Source organism: Macaca nemestrina, chromosome 2 (assembly GCF_043159975.1).
Source record: "Macaca nemestrina isolate mMacNem1 chromosome 2, mMacNem.hap1, whole genome shotgun sequence".
Lineage (NCBI taxonomy): Eukaryota > Metazoa > Chordata > Mammalia > Primates > Cercopithecidae > Macaca > Macaca nemestrina.
This window is the reverse complement of record NC_092126.1, coordinates 151,165,552-151,191,877: the sequence shown is the minus strand read 5'-3', so window position 1 is coordinate 151,191,877 and position 26,326 is coordinate 151,165,552. Positions and strand designations below refer to the sequence as shown.

Below are 26,326 nucleotides of genomic sequence, written 5' to 3'. Positions count from 1 at the left end.
AGGATGTGGAGCAACAGAAACTCTCATTCTTTGCCGGTGAATGGTACAGCCACTTTGGAAGACAGTGTGGCCATTTCTCATAAAACTAAACATATTCTTACCATATGATCTAGTAATCACACTCCTTGGTAGCTATACAGATCAACTGAAAACTTAAGTCCACAAAAAATCCACACACAGGTATTTATAGCATCTCTATTCATAATTGCCAAAACTTGGAAGCACTAAGACACCCTTCAGTAGTTGAGTGGATAAACTATGGCTCATCCAAACAACGAAATATTATTCAGTGCTGCAAAGAAATGAGTTATCAAGCCACGGAAAGACATGGAAGAACCTTAAGTACATACTGGTAAGAGAAATAAGTCAATCTGAAAAGGCCACATACTGTATGGTTCCAACCACATGATATTCTGGGAAGGGCAAAATCGTCAAGACAGGAAAAAGATCACTGGTAGTCAGAAGTTAGGGGGAGAACAGAATGAACAGGTGGATCCCAGAGGATTTTTAGGTCAGTGAAAATATTCTGTATGACACTACAATGGTGGATATGTGTCCTTATACATTTGTCCAAACCCAGACACCAAGAGTGAATCTTAATGTAGACTATGGACTTTGAGTGATAATGATGTGTCAATGGGGGTTTACTGATTGTAACAAGTGTACCACTTGGGTGCAGGATGTTGATAGTGGGGGAGACTGTGCATGGTGGGGGACAGGAAGTATATAGGAATTCTTTGTACTTTGTGCTCAATTTTGCTCTGAACCTAAAACTGCCCTAAAAAATAAAGTTATTAATTAAAAAAATAAAAAAAGAAGAAGAATGGTGTTTAGATCAGAAAAAAGAAGCTGGAATGTTTTTCCCAGCTAGCTCCCCCTTCACGTTTTGGTTTTGGCTTTGGCTTTGTAGTGATAGGGGAATGAAAACAGGGGAGAGGAGAGGAAAAGGAAAAATGAAAGGAAAGATCCAGAGGAGTGTGTAATGACTCAGAAAGGAGGGAGCCACCGCAGATCTGCCAGAGTACCGTTTCCCTGCTGCCCACCCTCAAACACTATAAAGGACTTCCTGCAACTGGGAAAAGACAGATGGGGTCAGGGTTTTAAATCATACTTTACTACTGAAGGTCCTCTAGTAGCTTGGCATTACCATAGGGGGAAAGCCACTTTCTTACTCAGAGTTGTTTAGTCTGGTAATACCATGTGATACTCTATGCTCTTTTGAAATTATATTTTCAATGTACTGTGTCAAGCACTCCTAATGGGAAGACAAGGGTCTTAAACTAAATAGATATTGAGAACAAAAGTGTCAAAACAGATACAGCCAGATCACTAGTGGTTGTGAGCTGATTTGAAGATTTTCACTAGTTATACTACACAGTATCTTAACATGTATTACAATATGATATTAAAGTATACATAATAGACACTTTTCAAACTTTTAATCTTTCTCCTGAGCACTATAAAAAATATTCTAGGCTAGGTACAGTGTCTCACGCCTGTAATCCCAGCACTTTGGGAGGCCAAGGTGGGAGGATTACTTGAGCCTAAGAGTTCAAGATCAGCCTAGACAACATAGTGAGATCCTGTCTCTATAAAAAGTTTTTAAAAATTAGCTGGGTGTGGTGATGTGCTGTGGTCCCAGCTACTCGAAGAGGCTGAGGTGGGAGGATCACTTGAGCCCAGGAGGTTGAGGCTGCAGTGAGCCATGATCCAGCCTGGAGACAAAGTGAGACCCTGTCTCAAAAACCACCACCACCACAACAAACTATATGAAAGCATTTGATATAATTCAACATTCACTCATTTTTTTTTTTTAAATAAAAAACCTCTTAGGAAGGAGAGGGAACTTCGTTAGTCTGCTAAAGAATACCTATAAAAACCAAACAAATAAACAAATAAAAATCCTAGAGCGGCCATCATACCTGATGGTGAAATATTTAAAGCTTTTCTCCTGAGATCAGCAACAAAGTAATGATACTATCATTACTTCTCCTCACCACTGTACTGGAGATCCATCCAATGCAACAAAGGAAAAAGACACAGAAGAATTGGAAAAGACGAAATAAAACTAAAACTAACATTACTTACAGATGACATGACTGTGTTTTTTTGTTGCTGTTTATTTCTTTTTTTTTTTGAGATGGAGTCTCACTTTGTTGCCCAGGCTGGAGTGCAGTGGCATTATCTTAGCTCACTCCAACGTCTGCCTCTGGGGTTCAAGCAATTCTCCTGCCTCAGCCTCCCAAGTAGCTGGGATTACAGGGGCGTGCCACCATGCCTTGCTAATTTTTTGTATTAATTACAAAAAATGTAGAGACAGGGTTTCACTATGTTGGCCAGGCTGGTCTCAAACTCCTGAGCTCAAGTGATCCACCCACCTTGGCCTCCCAAAGTTCTGGGATTACAGGCATGAGCTACCAGGTCGGGCAGACTGTGTTTTTAAAAATCCACAAACAACTCCATTACAGTTAATAAAATAATTTAGCAAAGTTGCTGGGTACAAAGTCAACATTCAAAAACCAATTATATTTCTATAAGCTAGCAACAAGTAGAATGTGAAATTTAAAAATTATTTTTGCAACAGCATCAAAACAATCAAATATCTAGGGGAAAAAAATCTAACAAAATATGTGTAAGATCTCTATAATGAAAACCCAAAAATACTACTTCAAAAAATTAAAGAAGAAATAAGTGAAAGGATAGTCCATGTTCATGGATTAAAGGACTCAATATTGTAAAGTTTTCAATTATTTCCCAATTTATCTATAGATTCAGAACAATTCCAATAAAAATCCCAGCACTTATGTGTGGTAACTGATATGCTGAGTCTAAAATTTATAAGGAAATTCAAAAGGCCAAGTGGCAAGGCAATCTTGAAGGGGAAGAGCAACGCTGGAGGATTTATACTACCAGATATCAAACTATTTATAAAGTTACAGTACTTAAGGCAATCTTAATTGGTGCAAAAATACAATGCAATCGAAGAGTAAGTCCAGAATAAATCCCAGACCTATATGGTCACCTGGTTTATGACAAAAATGTCACTGCTGGGGAGTGGGGAAAGGATGATCTTTTCAATAAACGAAGTAGGTCAATTGGATATCCACATGGAAAGAGATAAACCCTTACCTTACAACATATGCAAAAATCAATTCTGTGTGGATTACGGATCTAAATGTGAAACATAAAACCAGAAAACTTTTTTTTTTAATTTATTTATTATTATTATACTTTAAGTTGTAGGGTACATGTGCATAACGTGCAGGTTTGTTACATATGTATACTTGTGCCTTGTTGGTGTGCTGCACCCATCAACTCGTCATTTACATCAGGTATAACTCCCAATGCAATCCCTCCCCCCTCCCCACTCCCCCCTCCCCATGATAGGCCCCGGTGTGTGATGTTCCCCTTCCTGAGTCCAAGTGATCTCATTGTTCAGTTCCCACCTATGAGTGAGAACATGCGGTGTTTGGTTTTCTGTTCTTGTGATAGTTTGCTAAGAATGATGGTTTCCAGCTTCATCCATGTCCCTACAAAGGACACAAACTCATCCTTTTTTATGGCTGCATAGTATTCCATGGTGTATATGTGCCACATTTTCTTAATCCAATCTGTCACTGATGGACATTTGGGTTGATTCCAAGTCTTTGCTATTGTGAATAGTGCCGCAATAAACATACGTGTGCATGTGTCTTTAGAGCAGCATAATTTATAATCCTTTGGGTATATACCCAGTAATGGGATGGCTGGGTCATATGGTACATCTAGTTCTAGATCCTTGAGGAATCGCCATACTGTTTTCCATAATGGTTGAACTAGTTTACAATCCCACCAACAGTGTAAAAGTGTTCCTATTTCTCCACATCCTCTCCAGCACCTGTTGTTACCTGACTTTTGAATGATCGCCATTCTAACGGGTGTGAGATGGTATCTCATTGTGGTTTTGATTTGCATTTCTCTGATGGCCAGTGATGATGAGCATTTTTTCATGTGTCTGTTGGCTGTATGAATGTCTTCTTTTGAGAAATGTCTGTTCATATCCTTTGCCCACTTTTTGATGGGGTTGTTTGTTTTTTTCTTGTAAATTTGTTTGAGTTCTTTGTAGGTTCTGGATATTAGCCCTTTGTCAGATGAGTAGATTGCAAAAATTTTCTCCCATTCTGTAGGTTGCCTGTTCACTCTGATGGTAGTTTCTTTTGCTGTGCAGAAGTTCTTTAGTTTAATTAGATCCCATTTGTCAATTTTGGCTTTTGCTGCTGTTGCTTTTGGTGTTTTAGACATGAAGTCTTTGCCCATGCCTATGTCCTGAATGGTACTACCTAGGTTTTCCTCTAGGGTTTTTATGGTATTAGGTCTAACATTTAAGTCTCTAATCCATCTTGAATTAATTTTCGTATAAGGAGTAAGGAAAGGATCCAGTTTCAGCTTTCTACTTATGGCTAGCCAATTTTCCCAGCACCATTTATTAAATAGGGAATCCTTTCCCCATTTCTTGTTTCTCTCAGGTTTGTCAAAGATCAGATGGCTGTAGATGTGTGGTATTATTTCTGAGGACTCTGTTCTGTTCCATTGGTCTATATCTCTGTTTTGGTACCAGTACCATGCTGTTTTGGTTACTGTAGCCTTGTAGTATAGTTTGAAGTCAGGTAGGTGATGCCTCCAGCTTTGTTCTTTTGACTTAGGATTGTCTTGGAGATGCGGGCTCTTTTTTGGTTCCATATGAACTTTAAAGCAGTTTTTTCCAATTCTGTGAAGAAACTCATTGGTAGCTTGATGGGGATGGCATTGAATCTATAAATTACCTTGGGCAGTATGGCCATTTTCACGATATTGATTCTTCCTATCCATGAGCATGGTATGTTCTTCCATTTGTTTGTGTCCTCTTTTATTTCACTGAGCAGTGGTTTGTAGTTCTCCTTGAAGAGGTCCTTTACATCCCTTGTCAGTTGGATTCCTAGGTATTTTATTCTCTTTGAAGCAACTTTTAAAATAAAAACTAACACACTTTATTAACCCTGGAGGAGGCAAAGCTTTTTTCAAAAGGATATAAAAAGCACTTACTGTAAAAGAAAAATCTAGTATATTAGACTACATTGATTAGAAATGTCTGCTTATTAAGTAAATGAAAAACCACACAGAGTAAGAGAAGATATTTACAATACATGTATCTGACAAGGTATGCTTTAGAACATTTACCTAAAGTACTCAATATAAAAATGTGTGAAAGACTTGAACAGGTACTTTACAAGAAAGGATAGCCAAATGGACAACAAACACTTTTTAAAGTGCTTAACTTTCTAGACATCAGAAAAGGGGAGATTAAAATTAGAATATGATACCAACACACCCATCAGAATGGCTACCGTGAAAAAGACAGAGAATGCCAAGTACCAGTGATGGTGTGGAAGAGCTAGAACACTCATACACTTCTGGTACAAGTATAGATTCCTAGAGCCCTGTTCAGAACTGTTGGCAACATCTCCTGAAGCTCAACATACTCTATTATTGGCTGAACCATATAGTTACCAGAAATGCATACGCTCCTTCACTAAGAGACCTATAGGACAATGTTCATAGCAGTACTCTTTGCAATACTGAAACCCATCTGAATGCCCATCAACAGTAGGATAAATATGTTGTGATACATTTATACAATGAAACACTATACAGTAATGAGAATGAAGTACAATTACATTCAATAGTGTGATTAATCTCACGAACAAATGCTAAGCAAAAGAATCCAGACACAAAAGAGTAAACTATGTATAATTCTATTTACATAAAATTCAAAACTGGGCAAAACTTATCAATGAGTGAGAAACAGAATAGTCATAGGGCTTCTGGACTGCCGGTATTGTTCTGTTTTTTTTTTCTTTTTTTTGTCTGGGTGCTAATTTCACAAGTGTGTTCACTTGTGAAAATGATTTGGACATTTTTCTCCACGTATATTATACTTGAATAAAAGAGTTAATTAAGAGATGATGTTCCATATGGGTCCTAGGAGTGGGGGATGACAGAAGGAAACATGCAGACAAACCAAACAAGCAAAAACTCTTCCAGTTGTGTTAAAAGGACTGTCATAGAATTTTAGGACATTCACTTAAAACTTATTCAATTCAGAACTCATCAAACAGTATTAGGGCCAGTCATGGTGGCTCACACCTGTAAACCCAGCACTTTGCGGGGCTAAGATGGGAGGACTACTTGAGGCCAAGAGTTCGAAACCAGTCTGGGCAACACAGCCAGATGGTGTCTCTACAAAAAAATAACAAAAAGAGCAAAAAGAAAAAAGAGGAAAAACTATATTAAAATTATTCTTTTTTAAAAACCAATACAAGCATTTTAATAAACTATCCGTTTTTGTAACCAGCTTCCTTGCACAATGAAGGCTAAATACATATTCAACTAAGGACTTCAAATCAGTGTAAATGGTGGAAGTAAAAATTCAAAGGGTGTACATTTTATCTAAAAGATCGAAGTAGGCCAGGCACAGTGGCTCACATCTGTAAACCCAGCACTTTGAAAAGTGCAGGCAGGCGGATCACTTGAGATCAGGAGTTTGAGACCAGCCTGCCAACATGGTGAAACCCCGTCTCTACTAAAAATACTAAATTAGCCAGGTGTGGTGGTGGGTGCCTCTAATCCCAGCTACTTGGGAGGCTGAGGCAGGAGGATTGCTTGAACCCAGGGGGCAGAGGTTGCAGTGAGCTGAGACAGCGCCACTGCACTCCAGCCTGGGTGACAGAGTGAGACTCTGTCTCAAAATAAATAAATAAATAATAAAGAAAGAATCGGTAAGTAGTAAAAGTTTTGTTTTGCTTTAGAACGGATATATTTGGCTTGTATATAAGGCCTATTCTGCTTTACAAGGACACTGTATTTTAAACAATGCAGGAATTTTTTTCCTAAATTCTGAGGCCTACGTCAGGAGTGTCTTGTGTTTGGGAAGTTGCTATGTTTGGATCAGCTGAGTAGTCTTTTGAGGCATTCCATTTAAATGAAATAACGTTAGCAGGTTAAATCCATTCAAGCTACCCATTTTAAATTACGCTATCTTTGTATCAACAATCTATTTTATAAACCTTGCTTCTTAGAAGTTACCATCATAATTTACTAAAGTGTTTCTCTTTTCCAAACTTCCTCATTTTAGTTTTCTTTGGCATTTTTCTTTCTCTATATCTTCAGCTCAGTAAATGTTCAATCAGTAATCTAAAACCTCAAATCAAGATAGCTAATCACCTAATACTATGTGCAAGGTGTTTTTTAGGCCTCACAAGAAACACATAGTATTGTGGTTCTTGAGAAGCTTACAAAGGTGAGAGATGTTTAGTAGCAGAAGGAAGTACAGAGACCATACTTGTGATAGAGATAGTAAGTACTTTAGAAATGTGGAAAAGAAAGACACTAACATGTCCTGAAATAATCAGGGATAGCTTTCCGGTAGACATGGGATCTGAATTATGTGGAGCCATTGGGATGGTTAAGATTTGGATAGTCATTCGTATTGAAATCCCAAGAAAAAGGTACATGTCCCTGTCATCAACATGCCCCTTATATTACATGATAGTGCTTAAGAAATAATACTAAGTGTATATAAGAGCAAAGATGATGAGATTTTGTATGTGGCATATACCTGAAAATTGAGTTGGTTTCTCCTGAGTTAACTGTTTACATATCTTGGGTAACTGTGGCTAGAAATGTGGCTGTATCAACGGCAAACAGATCTCTTTGTAAATGGCAAAGACTTTTGTGTAAATCTGGCCATCCCAATATCAAACTCGCTTTGGCTCTTATTAGTATCATATTTTAATCCACTAAGCAAACTTGTTCAATCTATCTAATAGGTCTATAATGTTATTTACAAAACTAAAGGCAGGGCTTTAGGTAAAGTGTAGACAATAGTAAGATAACATCCAGTGATCTTAAATCAATCATACTTAATTGCTAATGCAAATAATAAGAATAATGAGAATATTTTACTTTTTCCTAAATATCTGACTTAAAAGACCCAAGGGGAGACATTATGTCTCTATTAACTTCCATTTTAAAGATAAGAAGACAGAACTGACATGCTTGGCATCTATTACATATCAGGCAATTAATACATTAAGTGCTTCATATATTAGATATTAGCTAATTAAATAAGCTATTCTTTTTTAAACATTGTTAGCAAATAAGTGTTCTGGAGGTTCAAATGAATAATGAAAGTATCAAAAGGTGGGTAGATTTGCAGAAGCAGCCAGGGATTTGGGTAACTCACAAACAAATGATGTTAAAAGTAATATTCAAATGATATTCAATGAATGCTATTCAAACTAATGGAGGGACATGGTGCAAATTAACTAACAGATAATTCAAAACATATTTGTGCCTGGTTTGTAGCATATCCAGTACTTGGTTTGTTTGTATTAGCATTGGTTTTAGAATAATATTTAACATACACTAAAATTTTGTTTTTATTTGCTAAATATATTCCAGTCTCTGACCTTGGAGGAGATCAGCTTGGTATTAATAAGTCAACAAGACCTGATTATACTTATTATGTGCTTGGCATTTGTGGAATATAGAATAAAACATGGATCTTTTCTTCAGTGACTATATGATTTGGCTTAGGGAATATACAAAACAGGAAATAATACCAGACAGTTCTAACTCAGGGTTAAATTGTGTGACAGAAGTCATAAATGTTAAAGGATTCTACTCTTTCATTTAGCAAGTATTAATGAGCACTACTATTCAGGTATTTGGAATACATCAGTGGGTGAACAAACTAGACAAAGATCTCTGCCTTCATGCGGTTAACATTCCAGGGAGATGAAGCAGACAAGTAATACATACAATCCATCAATAAATTACATGGCATGTTAGAAGATGATAAACACTTTCTAAATAGGAAATTGTAGAGTAGAAGAGGAAGGGAAATGGGGAGGAGAGGTAATTCCCCTGTCCTAGGACGGAGAAGGCCAAGGTCACCCTCACTCGAAGTTAAGATTTGAGCCAAGATTATAGGGAGTTGACAGAGGTAGCCCAGAGGATGCCAGAGGAAGAGGGTCCTGGACAGGAACAACAGCTAGGGCAGGTGCACGAAGGCAGGAGATCATCTGGAATGTGGGAGGAACATCAAGGAGTCCAGCATGCTTGGAGCAGAGTGGGTGGAAGAGAGAGAGAAGGAGAGAGAGAGGACCAGAGGGGTCAGTTGGGGTGGGGCAGGGCGGTAGGGGCCAGACTTGGGCTTTTGTTACAAGTGAAATGGGGAACCACTGCAGGGCTGTGGGTGGAGTGACGAATCTGACTCACATTTGAGCATTATCCCTGTGGGTGACTGGTTGAGACTAGGCTGTTGTGAGGTTAGGATGGAAGCTGAAAACCCCATCAAGAGACTAGTATCCAGGCACAGACAGTGTCCTGGACTGGGCTGAAGGCAGTGGAAGAGGCAGAAGAGAGATATTCTGAACACATTTTCAGTTTAGAGGAGAGAGGGAGCAATGAAGAGCAATGCATTCAGAGAATGCTTCACGGAGTAGAGGTTACTTGAAGCTGACCTTGAAGGACAGGGAGGATTTGAAAAGGAGGAAGAATTAGGAAAGGCATTTCAGGACATACTAGGCTTGGGGCAAGGGTGGGTCGGGCTTACTCTTGGGACAAAGAGATTAGTGTGAACAGAGCAAGGCAGGCCAATACCTGGAATGTGGTGAGAAATAAGGTAAAATACATAAAGTATGCCTGGATTATAAAGAACTTTGAAAGACAGGGAAAAAGTGTCTAGATTTCATAACATTCACTATGGTGCCTTGAAAATAGGCACTCAATAAATATTATTAGACTGATAATAAAGATAGGCATTTTAGGACCATTGGCAGTTTGCACTGGATGACAACGTTTCTCATTTAGAAGGTCAGCTAAAAGGCCGTATAAAAACCTGGCATGAGGTGATGAGGAATAATTCCCTCGTAGGCAATTAACAGTTGACTGTTTTAAATCTGCTTTGCAGTGTTAACCACAAGTGCCACTCACCACTTGTGGGAACCTCGATCTTGTGTTGGCAATCCCTTGCTCAAATAAAAATTAAACAGTTTAAAACACTGTGTACTCAAATAGCCACGTGATCTTGATTCTGAGGTTGTAAGAGTTGGATGGCAGTTGCTATCAGTTACATGTGCAATTTCTTCGTCTCTAAATTAGTTACAGGTGCAAAACTGCATTTACCAAAAACAAAACAAAACAAAACAAACAAAAAACAAACAAAAAAATACAATCTGGTAAAACTTTACAGAAACTTAATTCCATTCAAACAAGTCTAATTCATTATCACCTATATTTTCACAAATATTCAGCACTAGTAGATGGATATGAAGCATTTACTGGACAACCTCTAGTGCCTATTTTAAGCGTCCAAAGGGAGCTAACAGGACAGAAGCTCTGTATCACTTTTGTTGATCTCAGATAATGAAGAAATTTACTTTGCTCAGATTTCCTCGTCTCAAGGAATATGTACCTAACAAAAGAGCTATGAAGATTTTAGAAATTTTTCCAGGGTTATCCAAACAGAGTTATAAGTGAGAATGCTGACAAAAATAGTAATATATGACAACCTCTATGAGAGGTATAAAACTGTTTTTCATTTAATGACCCATGTTTTATGCTGCAATTGGCAGATTAAATGGATAGTTGCTGTCAGGGAGCTTTCAAGAAAAGTTGTATTCCTTAGAGATAGTAGGAAAATAAAATTAAAAATGAAACCCTGTATTTTCTTGTAAACAGCTAATGTAAACGATATTTCTTTGGGGTGTTTCCTATAATTCATAATTTTGGAGGAAAATATGAGACAAATGACGGTTTTCAGAAAAACAGTGATTTTCAGAGTCTAGACATCTACAAAATCTGCAAAGTACTGGCGACGAAAAAAGAGGTTAATCAGAGTTAAGTCAGAAAAAAATGATAAAGCTAGAGCCATACTCAGAAAAAAATTAATACAGACAATAGTAATATTCAGGAAAAAGGACTTGAATTCTAATTACATGTGAAATTATGGAAGTCAGGGGCAGGTTGCGATGGCTCACGCCTGTAATCCCAGCACTTTGGGAGGTTGAGGCAGGAGAATTCTTTGAGCCCAGGAGTTCAAGACCAGCCTGGGCAATATGGCGAAATCCTGTCTCTACAAAAATTACAAAAATTTGCTGGATGTGGTGAGGTACGCCTGTAGTCCCAGCTACTAGTGAGGCTGAGATGGGAGGATCACCTGAGCCCAGGGAGGTTGAGGCTGTGGTGAGCTGTGATTATCATGCCTCTGCACTCCAGCCTGGGTGACAGAGTGAGGCTCTGTCTCTCTCTCTCTCTCTCTCTCTCTCACACACACACACACACACACACACACAAAAGAGCTGTGTCAATAACTCAAATCTTTTTTGGACTTCTACTTCAGTGTATGAAAAACATTATAATCTAAGTTTCTCAATGCCTCTGAGAAGAAAACATGTAATTGTCACTCTTATTTAGGTCAAAAGAATAATTTCAATTTCTTCATAGACAAATATTTAAGAAAGTGGGATAATTTCATCATTTAAAAAAATTAGACACGAAGATACTTTCTCTAAGTTTGATCATCTCCTCAAAACATGCACAGGAGATCATGCAGATGCCCCACTTCATTCATATAACTGCCTCTTACTCTTGTGCAATAAAGAGTTCTGCAGTTTTTGTTTTTCCATATTCCTTAAAATTTAGGTGTTTTTTTTGAGATGGAGTCTTGCTCTGTCGCCCAGGCTGGAGTGCAGTGGCGCAATCTCAGCTCACTACAACCTCTGCCTCCCGGGTTCATGCCATTCTCCTGCCTTAGCCTCCCGAATAGCTGGGACTACAGGCGACCGCCACCACGCCTGGCTGATTTTTTGTGTTTTTAGTAAAGACAGGGTTTCACCGTGTTAGCCAGGATGGTCTTGACCTCTTGACCTTGTGATCCGCCCGCCTCGGCCTCCCAAAATGCTGGGATTACAGGCATAAGCCACCACGCCCAGTCTTTTCTTTTCTTTTCTTTTCTTTTTTTAAATCAGAGCCTTCTATTCTAGCCACAAGTGATTAATGCTAAAAGGCTAAAGCAATAAATTCCATATAGGGCTTTAGATCTACTTTCACAAGTATTATGTCATTTAATCCTCCCGTTAATCCTGTGTATTGTTAATATATGTGGAAACAGAAGGCCAGAGAAGAAAAATGGCATGCTTAAATTCACACAGCAAATATGTGGCCAAGATAGGATTGGTCCTTATATTCCCTGGTACTACATGGGTCCCTTTAAACTTCTGGAAAGGTGAAAATTTTAGTTATCTAAATGTTTCTGAATATATAGTTGCCTGGAGTAATGTAACCACAGATTAAGTATCCCTCAATAAAAATGGCGTGCAATCAATCACTCACTCCTATCTCAGGAGAGACTCATTTTGACGGATTGTCTATTGCAGCATTTATCATGTCTCTAAGGCATATTTCCATTGCTCAATCAGCTCCAAAGGACAAGTGTGTCATCATCTTTCAAGGCTCTGGTGCAACAACTTAAAATTGTAGAATTCACACAGGACTAAGTCTGGCACTCAAAGCAGGAGGCATATTCAGCTTGAGCTTGTGGAAGCTTCCCTTCAATCTCGCCAATTTTTACTGGTGGAAATGGTTTCAGAGCCAGCATGAGGTTACTTGGGGTTGCTTGAGGAGCTCTTGATAAAAAAAAGAAAGGGGAGCAATATAAAGGGGTTACAGCAACGATGGAGCCTTGGAAAAAGCATGGAAGTCCTCTTTGGGCATAAAGTGTAGTGGAGATTTTTAATCTCTTTTTTTTTTTTTTTTTTTTGAGACGGAGTCTCGCTTTGTCGCCCAGGCTGGAGTGCAGTGGCCGGATCTCGGCTCACTGCAAGCTCCGCCTCCCGGGTTTACGCCATTCTCCTGCCTCAGCCTCCCGAGTAGCTGGGACTACAGGCGCCCGCCACCTTGCCCGGCTAGTTTTTTGTATTTTTTTAGTAGAGACGGGGTTTCACCATGTTAGCCAGGATGGTCTCGATCTCCTGACCTCGTGATCTGCCCGTCTCGGCCTCCCAAAGTGCTGGGATTACAGGCTTGAGCCACCACGCCTGGCCTAATCTCTTGAATATAACCAATATACCTGGATATCTGAGTCATTCACACGAAATGTGCCACTTTTTCTTAATAGCAGTACCCAACTATTTGCAACACTCCCAATTTCACTTTGCCTATGATCAGGAAGAAGCACGTAAGAGGACTACTGTACCCAGGCCAAATACCTCATCTCCCCAGTGTTCAACACTGCTAGCCTTGGCTAATAATGATCATATATCTAATTTATTTGTAAGTCTGTCTGTTTTGGAAGAGGTGGAGCAATTATTTAAAGATCATTTACAAATTACAGTAGGAGTAACAATCATAGGTCTTTGGCCTTTAGGAACTCACATTTTTAACAGAGAAACAGTGCTTATGAAGAAGGAGTAGCCAGAGACCCTGTAAGAAAAGGGTTAAATTATTGGTACAAAATATCATGTTTTAATTGCTAATAATTTCATTCTGTACCATGTTAATTAGGAAGAAAAGTACTGGATCATTCTTTTAGAGGAAATTGAGACTCAAAAAAATTAAACTCAGGGTAAATTCAAAGCATAAAGTTAGAGATTAGCACAGAATGAAAACTAACTTGAATCACATAACCATCCCTTACCACAAATAGTACTTGCCTCTCAGTTAACCTATTTTGTTGATATTTGTTGTACTGCATTCTAGACATGTTCTTTGAAAATAGACAAAACTATCAAATTTTGACTCAAGAACTATTTCACAGTATAGCCAGGACATTCTGCCCTGAGGCAGGCTAAATTAATAACTGAAGAAAGATAGCAACAATGTTTTTGGCTTGCAGAAAAACAGAATAACAGCACTTTAAGGAAAAAAACAAAACTCCTAGTTAAGAGGCTTAGATGATAGAAATACATGTTGAAACAAATTACTGTAATAAAATAAAACAGTATTTCAGGAAACATTTCTTACTAATTTTTAAAAAGCTTTATATTTTTAAAATGATGACTAATATGTTCAAACTTCAGGCTTCCAGGAAAACGAAAAGGTTAAAATCTATTTCAGCAATTAAGTGACTTAATTTTAATGCTTTAGCACCTATATTATAAAACATGAATCACACTAGTTAACAATCTATTTTTACATAGCATCTGAGAAGAGAAAAATAAAATGAATAGAAATAAAGACATCAATATGAGACAAAACAAAACAGAAAAAGCGGTGCTAAGAAACTCCAGTAGAAGGAGCTGTAGAAATGGAGAAATTACATTTTGCAATGGCCAAGAAAGAAATATTGAAAAGGAGGTATCTGATTCTGACACATCTGAAGAGAAGTAATAGGTAGTCACTTACAATAGGCATTTACTGTTTGAGGAACCTCATTTTCTTTATGCATAAAATATGATGCTTGGAACAGATCTTTTTCAAGGTTCCGACAATCCATTCTGCAATGTATTGGGCACTATGCTAGGAGGCATCCTCAGAAATCTAATAAAGAACATCACTTGGTCCCATACTCTGGTAAATTACAATTCTTTGGGAGAGCTAAAGTGCCCACACAGTATCTAGATTTCAAAGTAGAACAGAAAAGAACTGAGAGTACTTCAAGAGGAACAAAAGCACTGCAAGAGGGAAAAAAACCATTATGAGAGATCTCTAACATACAAGATGAAAAGAGGAAAAAGTGACCCTTCAAGTCTAAAAAGCCTTTATGTATTCTTGGGAAATCTATGCAAACTCAGGAAATAAAAATGAACAGGATTGTTTTTGGATATAACTATACCGTTAGTGCTTAAAATTCAGGAAATGGGAGCCATGCACAGAGATAAAATACAGATTAGGTTAGGTTTCCTTTTTTAAGGATCTGAATATGTTTTTAAGTGAATGCGATAGCAGCGAGCTAAGCATTAAAATACTGGAGTGTACACATGATAGTATTAAAACAAACATAACTTGGAAGACAAACTACAAGAGCAATTTTACCCTTACATAAATGCCCCCACGTCCCCAATAGCCATATCTGGAAGGAACTTTACCTTGTGATATGTTTGCAGACAGTGTATCAGTGAAGGAATCGCTTTCTGGGTCAATAGGAGAATCTCCCAGAGTTTCACCCATAACAGCATGGAATAGGGGTTTGCTGTAATTCACACTGATATTTTGTCTATATCTAGCAAAAGATCAATCCGTTAAAAGAAAAAGACTTGAAGTAACAGAATTTGTGAATACACCCATGAGTCAAGACATCAGTTTCCAAATATTTGGAAGAGATGGGAATAAACACAGAAAGGACTGGGCTTGAATTGGCTGGCACTGTCCTGTTAGGAGCCAGCTGTGACAAAAAGTTGTGTCATAATGTTGTTCACTGCTTTGGCAAGACTTGGTACATTACAGGGAAAATATTGCCACACTGTCTCGCCAGTGACCCACATGTTCAGTGTCTTGTGAGGGGCGTGAACTATACTGTATTTAGAATTATCAGAGCAGAGACTGTTCAATATCCACTTGCATTTTTAACTGTCGTAAAATTCACATCAATTCCTTCTTAAATGGAAAACTTTAAATCTCTTGCTTATGAAATACCAGAAAGCTTATTTGGGCAAAGTTTTCTTTCAATGTCTATTCCTGGTTGAATCTCTAATCATGTGATTTGAAGAAAATTTTGGAATTCAAATACATATCCATAGTTTAAACGTTGGTATTAGCATGCTACCGAAATGTTATATTCCTAAGGTACTTGTTCTGCTGATTTGTGAAGCCCAAAATGATACTGACTGCTATCCAAATTCTGTAAAATTAAATAGTTCAGAGAATGAAGAAGGGTTTGATATGGTTTCGATTTAAATATCGGGTTTGCTTTCTTAAAAACTTCAGCTTATCCATCAATAGCAACTACAGCAATGTTACATCAGCTGATGTTTGAACATCAATTGATGTTTAAATGATAAGTGCTATGTCATAATGAAAAAATGGAGTTCTCTGTGAGAAGAGTAACACATCACCAGAAAAAAATACTTACGCTGTTAGGTTGGCGAGGAATTGTGGTCGGTTTTGTAATCAGGAAAAAGCTGGCTTCTTGCTCAAGGCCTTTGCCCTTTTTGGCAAGGAGAGACACTAGCTGTGCCAAATTACTGATGTGGGAGCAGGTCTTGTCACATGAGTGGCCTACTAGAATCACAGTGACTTTGCGGACTTTCAAAGATGTCCCCACACAGGGCAGTATATGAGAAGGCAATTAATTCTCTGAATTATATTTATCCTGATATTCCCTGAGTAAAATAAATATATATCTGGTTAATCTACATTGAGTAACTATTCATTCTTCAAGGGGACTAGTAAAAGTGTCCCTGTCAATCATGGTGCAAGAGCTTGATGGGGAAATGCTGGCTGGCTCTGAACAGCACAGAATATAGTGGGCAACTGTGCCATTAAGCCCCAAAACATCTTTATTAAAGCAATCCAAGTTAAAGCAAAACTTGGGTTTGCTAATTTGTCCAAATGACTGCAGTGATTACGGTTGTGTAAAATTAGTCTTCTCTATATTCACTTGAATTCTCAATAAAGGCACTTCTCCTTCCCTCCCCATGCTTGGAAATTTACTTATACTACAAAGTAATCCAGACACAATGGCACAATATTTAAGGATATGACTGAATCGAACTCCAGTCCTATACCAGTCTCTGTTACTCTTTGGCAACATACAGATGCAGTCTTTCCACCTGTCCTCAAAGGGAATCACTTCTGGACTCTTCACCTACTGCTACTTCTATTCTCTTTTTTCTCAGACACCATTCAACTTCTGAGTCTACTGGGTAGTGAGGCCTTCTAAGCCTCTAATAGTTCCCATACTGTGCTTTAGCTTCTGAAACATAAGATTATATATTTTAACAGTTTATTATTCCATAGCATCAGAATCTGGTAACACCTACTCCTATAGCACCCACCACATTCTGACATTCCTTCTTACCCCAGACTATGTTTTACTTGAAAGCAAAAACCTGTCTTACTCATTGTATTTCATGCATTTGTTTGTTCAACAAATATTAATTGCCAATATAATATGTGGCAAGCCTAAAGCTAGGTGCTAGGCATACAATGATGAACAAAATGGATGTGTCAAAAAACAGTCAATTAGCAAAAACTACAATTTTAATAAACACAGAGCCTGCCACATAGCAGCTCAGTAAATGTTGCTTACACTTTTGGCAGCATACACAAACCAAGCAACACACAAAGCATCCCTACATTACTAACAAAACAGTTATACAATGTGGATTAATCATATTTTATGTTAATTATAGTCACACTGCAGTGCTAGATCACTTACAAAATAACTTGCTCACATGGACATTCAAATGAATGAAAATAAAGATGGATGAGCCAATCTCATCTGTATCTCACTATGTATCTGTTTTGTCTTTAGATACTGAAAAGACTTATTTTTACATTTATCCATCCCATCATTCATCAAATACCTACTAAGCACCAGGTATTGATCTAGGCTTAGGCAGTAAATAACAAGCCAAGGTGTCTATACTTAATGAGTTCACATGTAACTATATCAAAATTATCCAAATATACTTAAAAGAGTGTTCTTCTCATTTGCTTAAACCTGAAGGTCAATTGGCATGCACTGATATCAGAAATAATATATTTGTTTAAGTAGAGTCATTACTATCAGTAAACAGTGTATGATCATCAGATAATTTATAAGACATGCATGTGACTATCCCTGTCTTCAAAGCCTTAAGATTTCCCCAGTGTCCTGCCCTTTAAAATATTGATTGGAAGGATATTATAACCAGATACATAAAAGAGCATGCTGGTGATTTACATAAGACCTTAGAACTTTAGATCTTGCCTAGGGTGCTCTGCACACCAATGGGTTGTCAGCACTGTGCACATCAATGCAGCAGTCTATTGCTATTCATCCTATGGACAGTCCCCTTGCAGGATAGTCCTTGGTGATGTTACAGAGTGAGGACGAGTGGTGAAAGGCCACTTTCCTTATGCACTAGGTATTCCTTCTGTTGAGGGATGTAGGGTTCTATGCAATGTAGAGGTTGAGAAGAGGGCCATCTCTCCTAGGACTTTGGAGACAGAAGAGTATGGATGTGACTTTGAGTATACCACCACAGCCTCAGCAGAAGAAAGAATGGGGATAATGAGGAATTATTCTATAATGAGGAGGATGAAAAGTTAACTGTACTCCAGTTCATGACATTTGAAAAAACTGACCATTTGGTATTAGAGAAAGCTACTCTTCAACATGTAGTCTTCAATATTACTTCACAGAATCTGTCTTACGCTAAAAGAATCTGAATATTGCTCAGCCAAAAAAACTCTCCACACTTTGGTACTTTTAGGAGAAGGCAATTCAACCAATAAAAGCTGTGAATGATTCAATAACAAAAAGTAAGAAAAGGTCTAAAAATCTATAGTTAATAAAATCATGATATTGAACCTATATAGCTATTTTTAGCATTATTTGGTGTTGGGATGACTTACATAAAATATTCCCATAATATAGAATATTAAATATTTTGGGGCTGTATTATTCTTGAAAGCTAATGAAAACTTTGCTCTTTTTTTGCTATAAATTTGGAATTTATTCTCTAGAATAAATTTGAATTTTTAAAATTGCTTAAATTGCTTTTTCTTTTATGTGAAATAAGCTATGTCAGTATTGGTATAAAATGGTATTTACAGTATTTTTTTCTTTTGCTGTAACCTCATTTTAAAATCTGCTTCATTTAATTCTATAAGTGCTACTATCACTTATGCTAGCTTCTAAAAGGTTAGGAGTTTATATTTCATTGTATCCCTAGAACCTAGCACAGAGTCTCTGGTTGGCATTAAAACACACATATTGTTTTTGTTGATGATGAGAGTAATGAAAGAACAGCACATCCATATCATATGTATCATTCAAGAAGGAGTTTAGAGACCTAATGAAATGATAATAGCATCCATTTTCTTCTTGTTCCAATTAAGATGTAAATTTCTGGATGATGCTCCAATGGAAGCCAGATAATTGCTAACAAGCAGTATGACCACCCAAGCTCATTTCTCCTCCTACCCAAAAGAATGGCTGCCTTTTCCTAGTGCAATTAAGATTGGCGTGGAACCTTATTTTCAAGTAGTGATTGCATCAGTTCAGGGTTTCTTCATAGTCACAGGGGAGATACAACATGGGAGAAATGCTGGGCCAATGAGACACTCCTTTGAGAAGAACAAATAATCCTGTATCCTGGATGTAAATTTCATCACAACTATCACAGCGAGCCGGATATTCCCATAAAAGCAGACAAAGGAAGGTCAATGTTCAATGCATCTGTGCCACTTTTTGAAAATTTTTTAAATTAAAAAAAATCTTGACAGGGGTCTTGCTACGTTGCCCAGGCTAGTCTCCAACTCCTGGGCTCAAGTGATCCCCCTGCCTCAGCCTCCAGAGTAGCTAGGACTTCAGATGCTCACCACCACACTCAGCTGTGTCATTTTCTTTTTTTTGAGACAGGGTCTCACTCTGTCCCTCAGGCTTGGGTACAGTGGCACAATCTAGGCTCACTGCAAACTACCTCCACCTCCCAGGTTCAAGACATTCTCCTGCCTCAGTCTCCCGTGTGTCATTTTTTTGAAAGGCGAATCCATTCTTCTTTAACCAAAAACTGTAATTTTGTTCAGATTTTCAAAAGTAATATATTTTATGGACATAATTATATTAAACAACTATATTGTTTTGATTTAAAGAAAAATAATGCTGCTGGGTGCAATGGTTCACACCTGTAATCCTAGCACTCTGGGTGGCTGAGGCAAGAGGATCCCTTGAGCCCAGGAGTTGGAGACCAGCCTGGGCAACAGAGTGAGACCCTGTCTCTACAAAAAAAACAAAATAATTGGCCAGGCATGGTGGCATGTGCCTGTAGTGTCAGTTACTTGAGAGACTGAGGCAGGAGGGCTGCTTGAGCCCAGGAGACTGAGGTGCAGTGAGCTGTAATTGCATCACTGCACTCCAGCCTGGGTGACAGAGTGAGACCCTGTCTTAAGAAAAAAGAAGCCAACAACTCCAGTAAATGTGTATTTGGTATCAAAAAAAAAGGTCTTCTTAACTCGGAAGCAGTAGAAAAGAACACTGACATTGGAGCCAGAAAGCCTAGGTTTTAGGTTTTTGCCTGGGCTCAGTCACAAATTTACTGTGTCAACTCTTTGGGTCGACATTTCTTATCTCTAGAATCAGAAAAAGGCCTTTTCACAAAACAGAATAATTCTTAAGGTCCTTTTGAGTTTTAATGTTGAGACACTGAATAATATGATTGTAATTCATTTATTTAAAATTTAATGGAAATCCTCCATATTGTACATTTATTCACGTTCCAATCCTGAGTTACTATTTCCTTTTCATACCTGACTCATACATGGGTGACAGTATAAAAGGCACTTTCATCTGAAAAAAGTGTCTGATGGTAAATTAAAAGTCTCAAAAGGAAAGAACCAACCGAAAACTTCCTTTTCTGCCCCCCTTCAAAAATTAACTTGCCTCCAATATCTGAAAAAGAGCCTAACCTGTCTAACCACTTTCTAGGGATCAACTAAACACTTTTCAAATTACTCTAAGTTTGAACCAAAGACCTTATGGTAACTTGTCATTGCATGTAACATCTGAAATTCTCCAGTAAGCTGTTTTCTAGCATAGTGAAATACCATGAGCTATATTATCAACTGACACATTTTCATGTTGTGGGAAACCTAAACCTCTAAAACATGCATCTTTTTCAGTTTTCAGATTTTATCAATGAATTTTTCAAGATCAGTTATATGGAGGTTTATTGGGTAGCACATCCTGTCACTGGTGAAGCACACTGGGAATTCACAAAGCTTCTATAGCAAGCGTAGAGCCATGGAGCTGCACTCAGGTTCAGCTGGTGTGACTTACCAGTTCTGTGACTGTACTAAAGGAAATTTATGGACTGTTGAAATCACGGGCTCACGAAACTTAATAAGAGGGAGATTAGCATATTCCAACTCTTAATTTTTGATATAAGAAAAATGAGTTCCAGAGGAATGAAATGATTTGCCCAAAGCATGACCTAGATAAATTAGCAGCAGAGTTTGAGCTAGAAATCAGGTTTCTCGATTCCCAGTCCAAAGCTCCAAATGGTGCCCTATCTCATTAAAATAATGCAGTAAGATGTTCAAATCAATTCTTCAGGTCAATGATCCTTAATGCCAACAGTCATCGTGGAAGTCATCAGCATGAAAGCATTTTTCTATGATGAATCACTTAATGTGGAGGAACTACCTATGAAAATGTCATTGTTCACCACAGAGTTTAGATATGGTGCTCTCTATAAAGTACTCAATCATTACTTGGTAATTAAAATTTGATAATATTTGAACGTCAGTTCAGAGTCATTTTGCTGACAAACGTTCTCTTGCCTCATTCACAGATTCTTCGTGAGTCATCCCAGCATGCTGGGGTTCTTCTGGTATGACGTTTTTGTTTCAACTTACAAAGTTCCTTGCTCTTATGAAAATGATCACATTACTATTTGAAAATTTCTACGTCGAGGTAATAATACTCTAAAAAAAAAAAAACACCTTGGAGCTGTATAGTGTTTTTATTTCGTTTGAAACTCTCAACAATGCTGGGAGGTTATTCAAAGCAAAAGAAGAAAATAATAACAACTATTGAATAGGGTTTCAATGTGGAACCAGGTAATAGTTTTTGGCAGTAAAGCTTTGAGTAATTTGTCTTTATTCAAAACGAATAAACAGTCAAACAGACCTGGGTTTGCATTCAAGCCTTGTTACATCTCTGTGTTGTTACCTTTTCGGAGTTGTGAGAATTAGAGATGATTTAAATAAATCAATGCCTGGAACAGAGTAGGCTCTCAAAATTATATTATGAATTCTTATAACCAAATCTTTAAATCTCATACATGACACTTTAGTAAAGCAATAAGAGCAGTCATCAAGCAACACTCTTCCAGCTCTTATGTTAAAAGGAGCTACATAAATATGTTTCAGGAAGAGGTGGTATACAGAGTATGGAATCTTCAAAAACAAGTACAACTTTTTAAAGTTCACTTAGCAGAAGTAGACATATTTTCTTCATAACAAATAGAGATTTGACTGAAAATAAAATGTAACTGTGAAATCAGTACATAATAAACTTAATTTTGATGGTAATTGAACCACAGGCAGCACAGAGTATATTTTATGTTTATTTTCCAGTAAGATTCATCAGTCCATTAATAGTAGATTAGTTCATTCTAAAAGTTTGTCTCTAACAATCTTTATTAGGCACATTATAAATTCTGTCCCAATCTAGAACTTTACATTTGAACTTATAGAATACATCTTAATGCAGCATTAGTAAAAGTAAGACGACTTGAAAATATAAACTAGCTTTAAGTAAGTTTCAGATTCCACATTTATTGAGTGCCTACTCTGTCAGGGGCTGTGCTAAGTCTTTTAAACTATAAAAATTTGTCTAGACTTTATAAAAATTCTGTGAGATTGGCTGGGCAGGTGGTTCACACCTGTAATCCCAGAACTTTGGGAGGCCGAAGTGGGTGGATCACCTGAGGTCAGGAGTTTGAGACCAGCCTGGCCAACATGGCGAAACCCTGTCTCTACTAAAAATATAAAAATGAGCTGGGTGTGGTGGTACGTGCTTGTAACCCCAGCTACTCAGGAGGCTGAGGCACGAGACGTGCTTGAAGTTGGGAGGCGGAGGTTGTAGTGAGCCGAGTTTGTCCCACTGCACTCCAGCCTGGGTGACAGAGCAAGATTCTGTCTCAAAAATAAAAATAAAAATAAAAATTCTATGAGATTGAATGGTAGCCCCATTTCACAAAAAGCAAACAAGCTCAGAAAGAATGAGGATGATGTTATGACTAGATGATGGGCTGCTAAATACCGAGCAATATAGTTAAGTATCACATAACTAAGAAAAGAGTAATAAATAAGACTGAGCCTCAATTCTCAAGCCATTTCCCTACTTTTAGTAAAGAGGATAAGACAAGTACAATGCACTCTAATGTACGAGTAGGTGGCTTGAGAGAAGTGTAAACAATCATGACCATTACTGGAGTAATTTCTGTTGAGCTATGTATTCTGCCTCTACTGTAGTACTCGCCACTGACTTGAGGCACTCAACCCTGTGAAGTCATTTACTATCACCACTTTACAGATAAAGAAATTGAGTTTTGAGATCACATAGCTAATAAGAGGCAGAGAAGGGATTTAAACCAGATGCAATGGAGTGCGAAAGATGTTCAGAGATGAACAGAGCCCTTCTGACTGGGCATGGAGATGGAAGGAATCCAAAAAGGCTTCAGGAAAGACAGGAAATTTGAGATGAGCCTAAAAGATAGAGAAGCTTTGGATGGCAGGAGCAAGGAAAGGGAACACAGTGAAGAAAGGCAAGACTGAACCAAGAGAGAAGAGTGAGAATGAATTAGGGGAATGAGAATCCACAGTATTGGGCACCTGTGGGATGTGTTGGGATAGAAATTTCCAAGGGCTACTAGGCAGTGAATTCAGATCAACATAGGGAGCCAAAAACAACAAACGTGTCTTAGACTTACTGTTTAAGGCTGGCAGAGTTTTGTGCGCACATCATTAAATAATACTGTACGTGTGTAGGATAGGATAAAAAAAATCTCTTTAGTAAACATACTGAATTTCAAATGAAGTACAATGCAGTTTACATATGTTAAATCTTTGTATTTGAAAGCTTGGTGGTTTTTAAAAACACTAGAGTGTTTTCTAGTCTTTATATCTTCTTTCCTCAAAGGAAACATTTTTATTTTCCTTGAAGGAAAGAATACACTGCTGCTTTTCTATCTGAAAAGGTAGGGGTTTTTTTGTTTTAAAAAAACAAAACAAAACACCTTTCATTATTATAGAACCAACCTGCATTCATTGTTAAAAATTAGAAAATACAGACTGGTAAAAACACAATCATTATATTTCCACTACCAGAGATAACCAATATTGAACTCTTAATGTTTATGTATCTGGGTCTTTTTCTGGGTATATGTATGATCATATGTATACAGAGATACATAAGCATGTACATATATACATATATATACAGCATGTGTATTCTTTAATCAAAATGAGATATGGTACTTCCTGGTAGTCCTCTGCTTTTTAAAGTCAATAATCTCCATCTTTTCATTTAATTACATTTTTCTTTCAAGCAATACCCAGTCCATATTCACATTTCCCCAGTTGACCCCAAATGTTCTTTACAATTGGTTTGTTCCTAACCCTAATCTAATCCAGTATGATGAAATGCATTTGGCTGTATGTTCATAAGCCTTTTTAAATCTAGCATGACTACCCCTTCCCCTTAATTTTAAGGCCACTGACTAATTGAAGAGGTCAGGCCAGTTATCAGGTAGAATGTCTTAACTTCTGAATTTATCTGGTTGTTTTCTTGTTGTATCATTTAGCTTGATTCTCTATCCCCTGTGTTTCCTACATACTATATCCAAGGACTTCTGGATTCAAGTTAAACATTTTAGGCTTGAATATACCATAGGGGATGTGTACTTCCTATTCCATCACATCAGAAGGCATAACGTATGACTGACCATCAGCCATGGTAAAATCTATCAGAGTCAGAATGGTGATATGTCTCATCTCTCCATTGTACAGTTACTTTTTCTCCTTCAATTAGACAGTAATCAGTGCAATGTTACTTTGGTATTATAAGGATGTTCAGCTTCATTAATCATTCACCTAAAGGGGTAACAAACTTTATCATGTTTTCCTGAATCAATACTTGGAGTTTATGAAATGAAGTTTTTCTAATTCTACCACTCTTTCCACATTTATTAGTAGGAATTTTTTTTTTTCTTTTTTTGAGACAGGGTCTTGCTCTGTCGCCCAGGCTGGAGTGCAGCAGTGCGATCGCAGCTCACTGCAACCTCTGCCTCCCAGGCTCAAGTGATTCTCCCACTTCAGCCTCCTGAGTAGCTGAGACCACAGGCACGTGCCACCATGCCCAACTAACTTTTGTATGTTTTTGTAGAGATGGGGTTTTGCCATGTTGGCCAGGCTGGTGTTGAATTTCTGGGATCAAGTGATCTGTCCACCTTGGCCTCCCAAGGTGCTGGGATTACAGGCATGAGCCACTGTACCCAGACAGTAGGCATTTTTTGACAAGGAAGATCTTTCCTTCAGCAACTAAAGCCATGTAATTACCCTGAAATACAGTTCCTGTAAGAAAGGAACACCGCCTGTTTAATTTGTTCTCTTTTATTAAAAAGGTATGTATCTTCAATACCAAACTTTCTTAGGCACATCTCTTTCCTCACATCATAAAACACATATCTAAGTTTTTCTTTTTTCAGCTATTTTTAGAGAATTTTATTTCAACTTCACTTTTCTCCATTTTCCTTGGCCCTATGGACAGTTAACGGGACACCCACCCCATGGTTCTTCAAATATCTAATCTTTTTTTTTTTTTGAGACGGAGTCTCGCTCTGTTGCCCAGGCTGCAGTGCAGTGGCCGGATCTCAGCTCACTGCAACCTCCACATCCCGGGTTCAAGTGATTCTTCTGCCTCAGCCTCCCGAGTAGCTGGGACTACAGGCAAGTGCCACAATGCCTGGCTAATTTCTATATTTTTAGTAGAGATGGGGTTTCACCATATTGGCCAGGCTGGTCTTGAACTCCTGACCTTGTGATCCGTCTGCCTCGGCCTCCTAAAGTGCTGGGATTACAGGTGTGAGCCACCGTGCCCAGCCATCTAATCCTTTTCATTGCATATACAAAACCACTTAACAACCACTAATAATATAACTCATGCTTTGGTTTTACCCGACAATTTCCACTAACAGAGATTTTCAGTGTTTAGCAGGTAGTTATTCCTAAATTACAGGGCATAGTTAGAATACAAACTTAACTGGTTCTTCCAAAGTTATGTTGTATGTCTGCATAGCTTTAAGAAAAGAGTCCAAGATTCCCGACAGGTTTGTGGACTAATAAACCACATTCTAATCATCTAGTTTGTTCTTTATACTCCTGGAGTGCTTTTCTTCAGCTACCTCTAGGAAGTAAGATGTTACATTTTTATTTTTAAAAACATGAGCTCTATTTTAATAAACTTTTCATTTGAAACATTTGGAAACATTTTATTGAAACACAGAGGGAAGGAGGGGATGATGAAAACTTGGATCAGAAATAACTTTTACCACTCTAAATTAAGCACCTCTCCCCTGCCATAAAAATAAAAATA

The 26,326-nt window shown here is 37.8% G+C and overlaps 1 protein-coding gene across 9 annotated transcripts in view; it reads right to left on the bottom strand.

Annotated features, from left to right (window-relative positions):
- Positions 1–26,326, bottom strand: part of LOC105477726 (peroxisome proliferator activated receptor gamma) — a 148,857-nt gene that overhangs the window by 71,075 nt on the left and 51,456 nt on the right. Inside the window, exon 1 of one of the 9 annotated variants that reach the window (XM_011734384.3) lies at positions 15,108–15,506. The exons of 7 other annotated variants lie outside the window; for them this stretch is intronic. In XM_011734384.3, coding sequence (XP_011732686.1) covers positions 15,108–15,189 — 82 coding nt within the window. In that variant the 5' untranslated portion in view covers positions 15,190–15,506. Of the gene's footprint in view, positions 1–15,107; positions 15,507–26,326 lie in introns of those variants that run through there. One more of the 9 variants, XM_011734388.3, reaches the window with a different exon arrangement.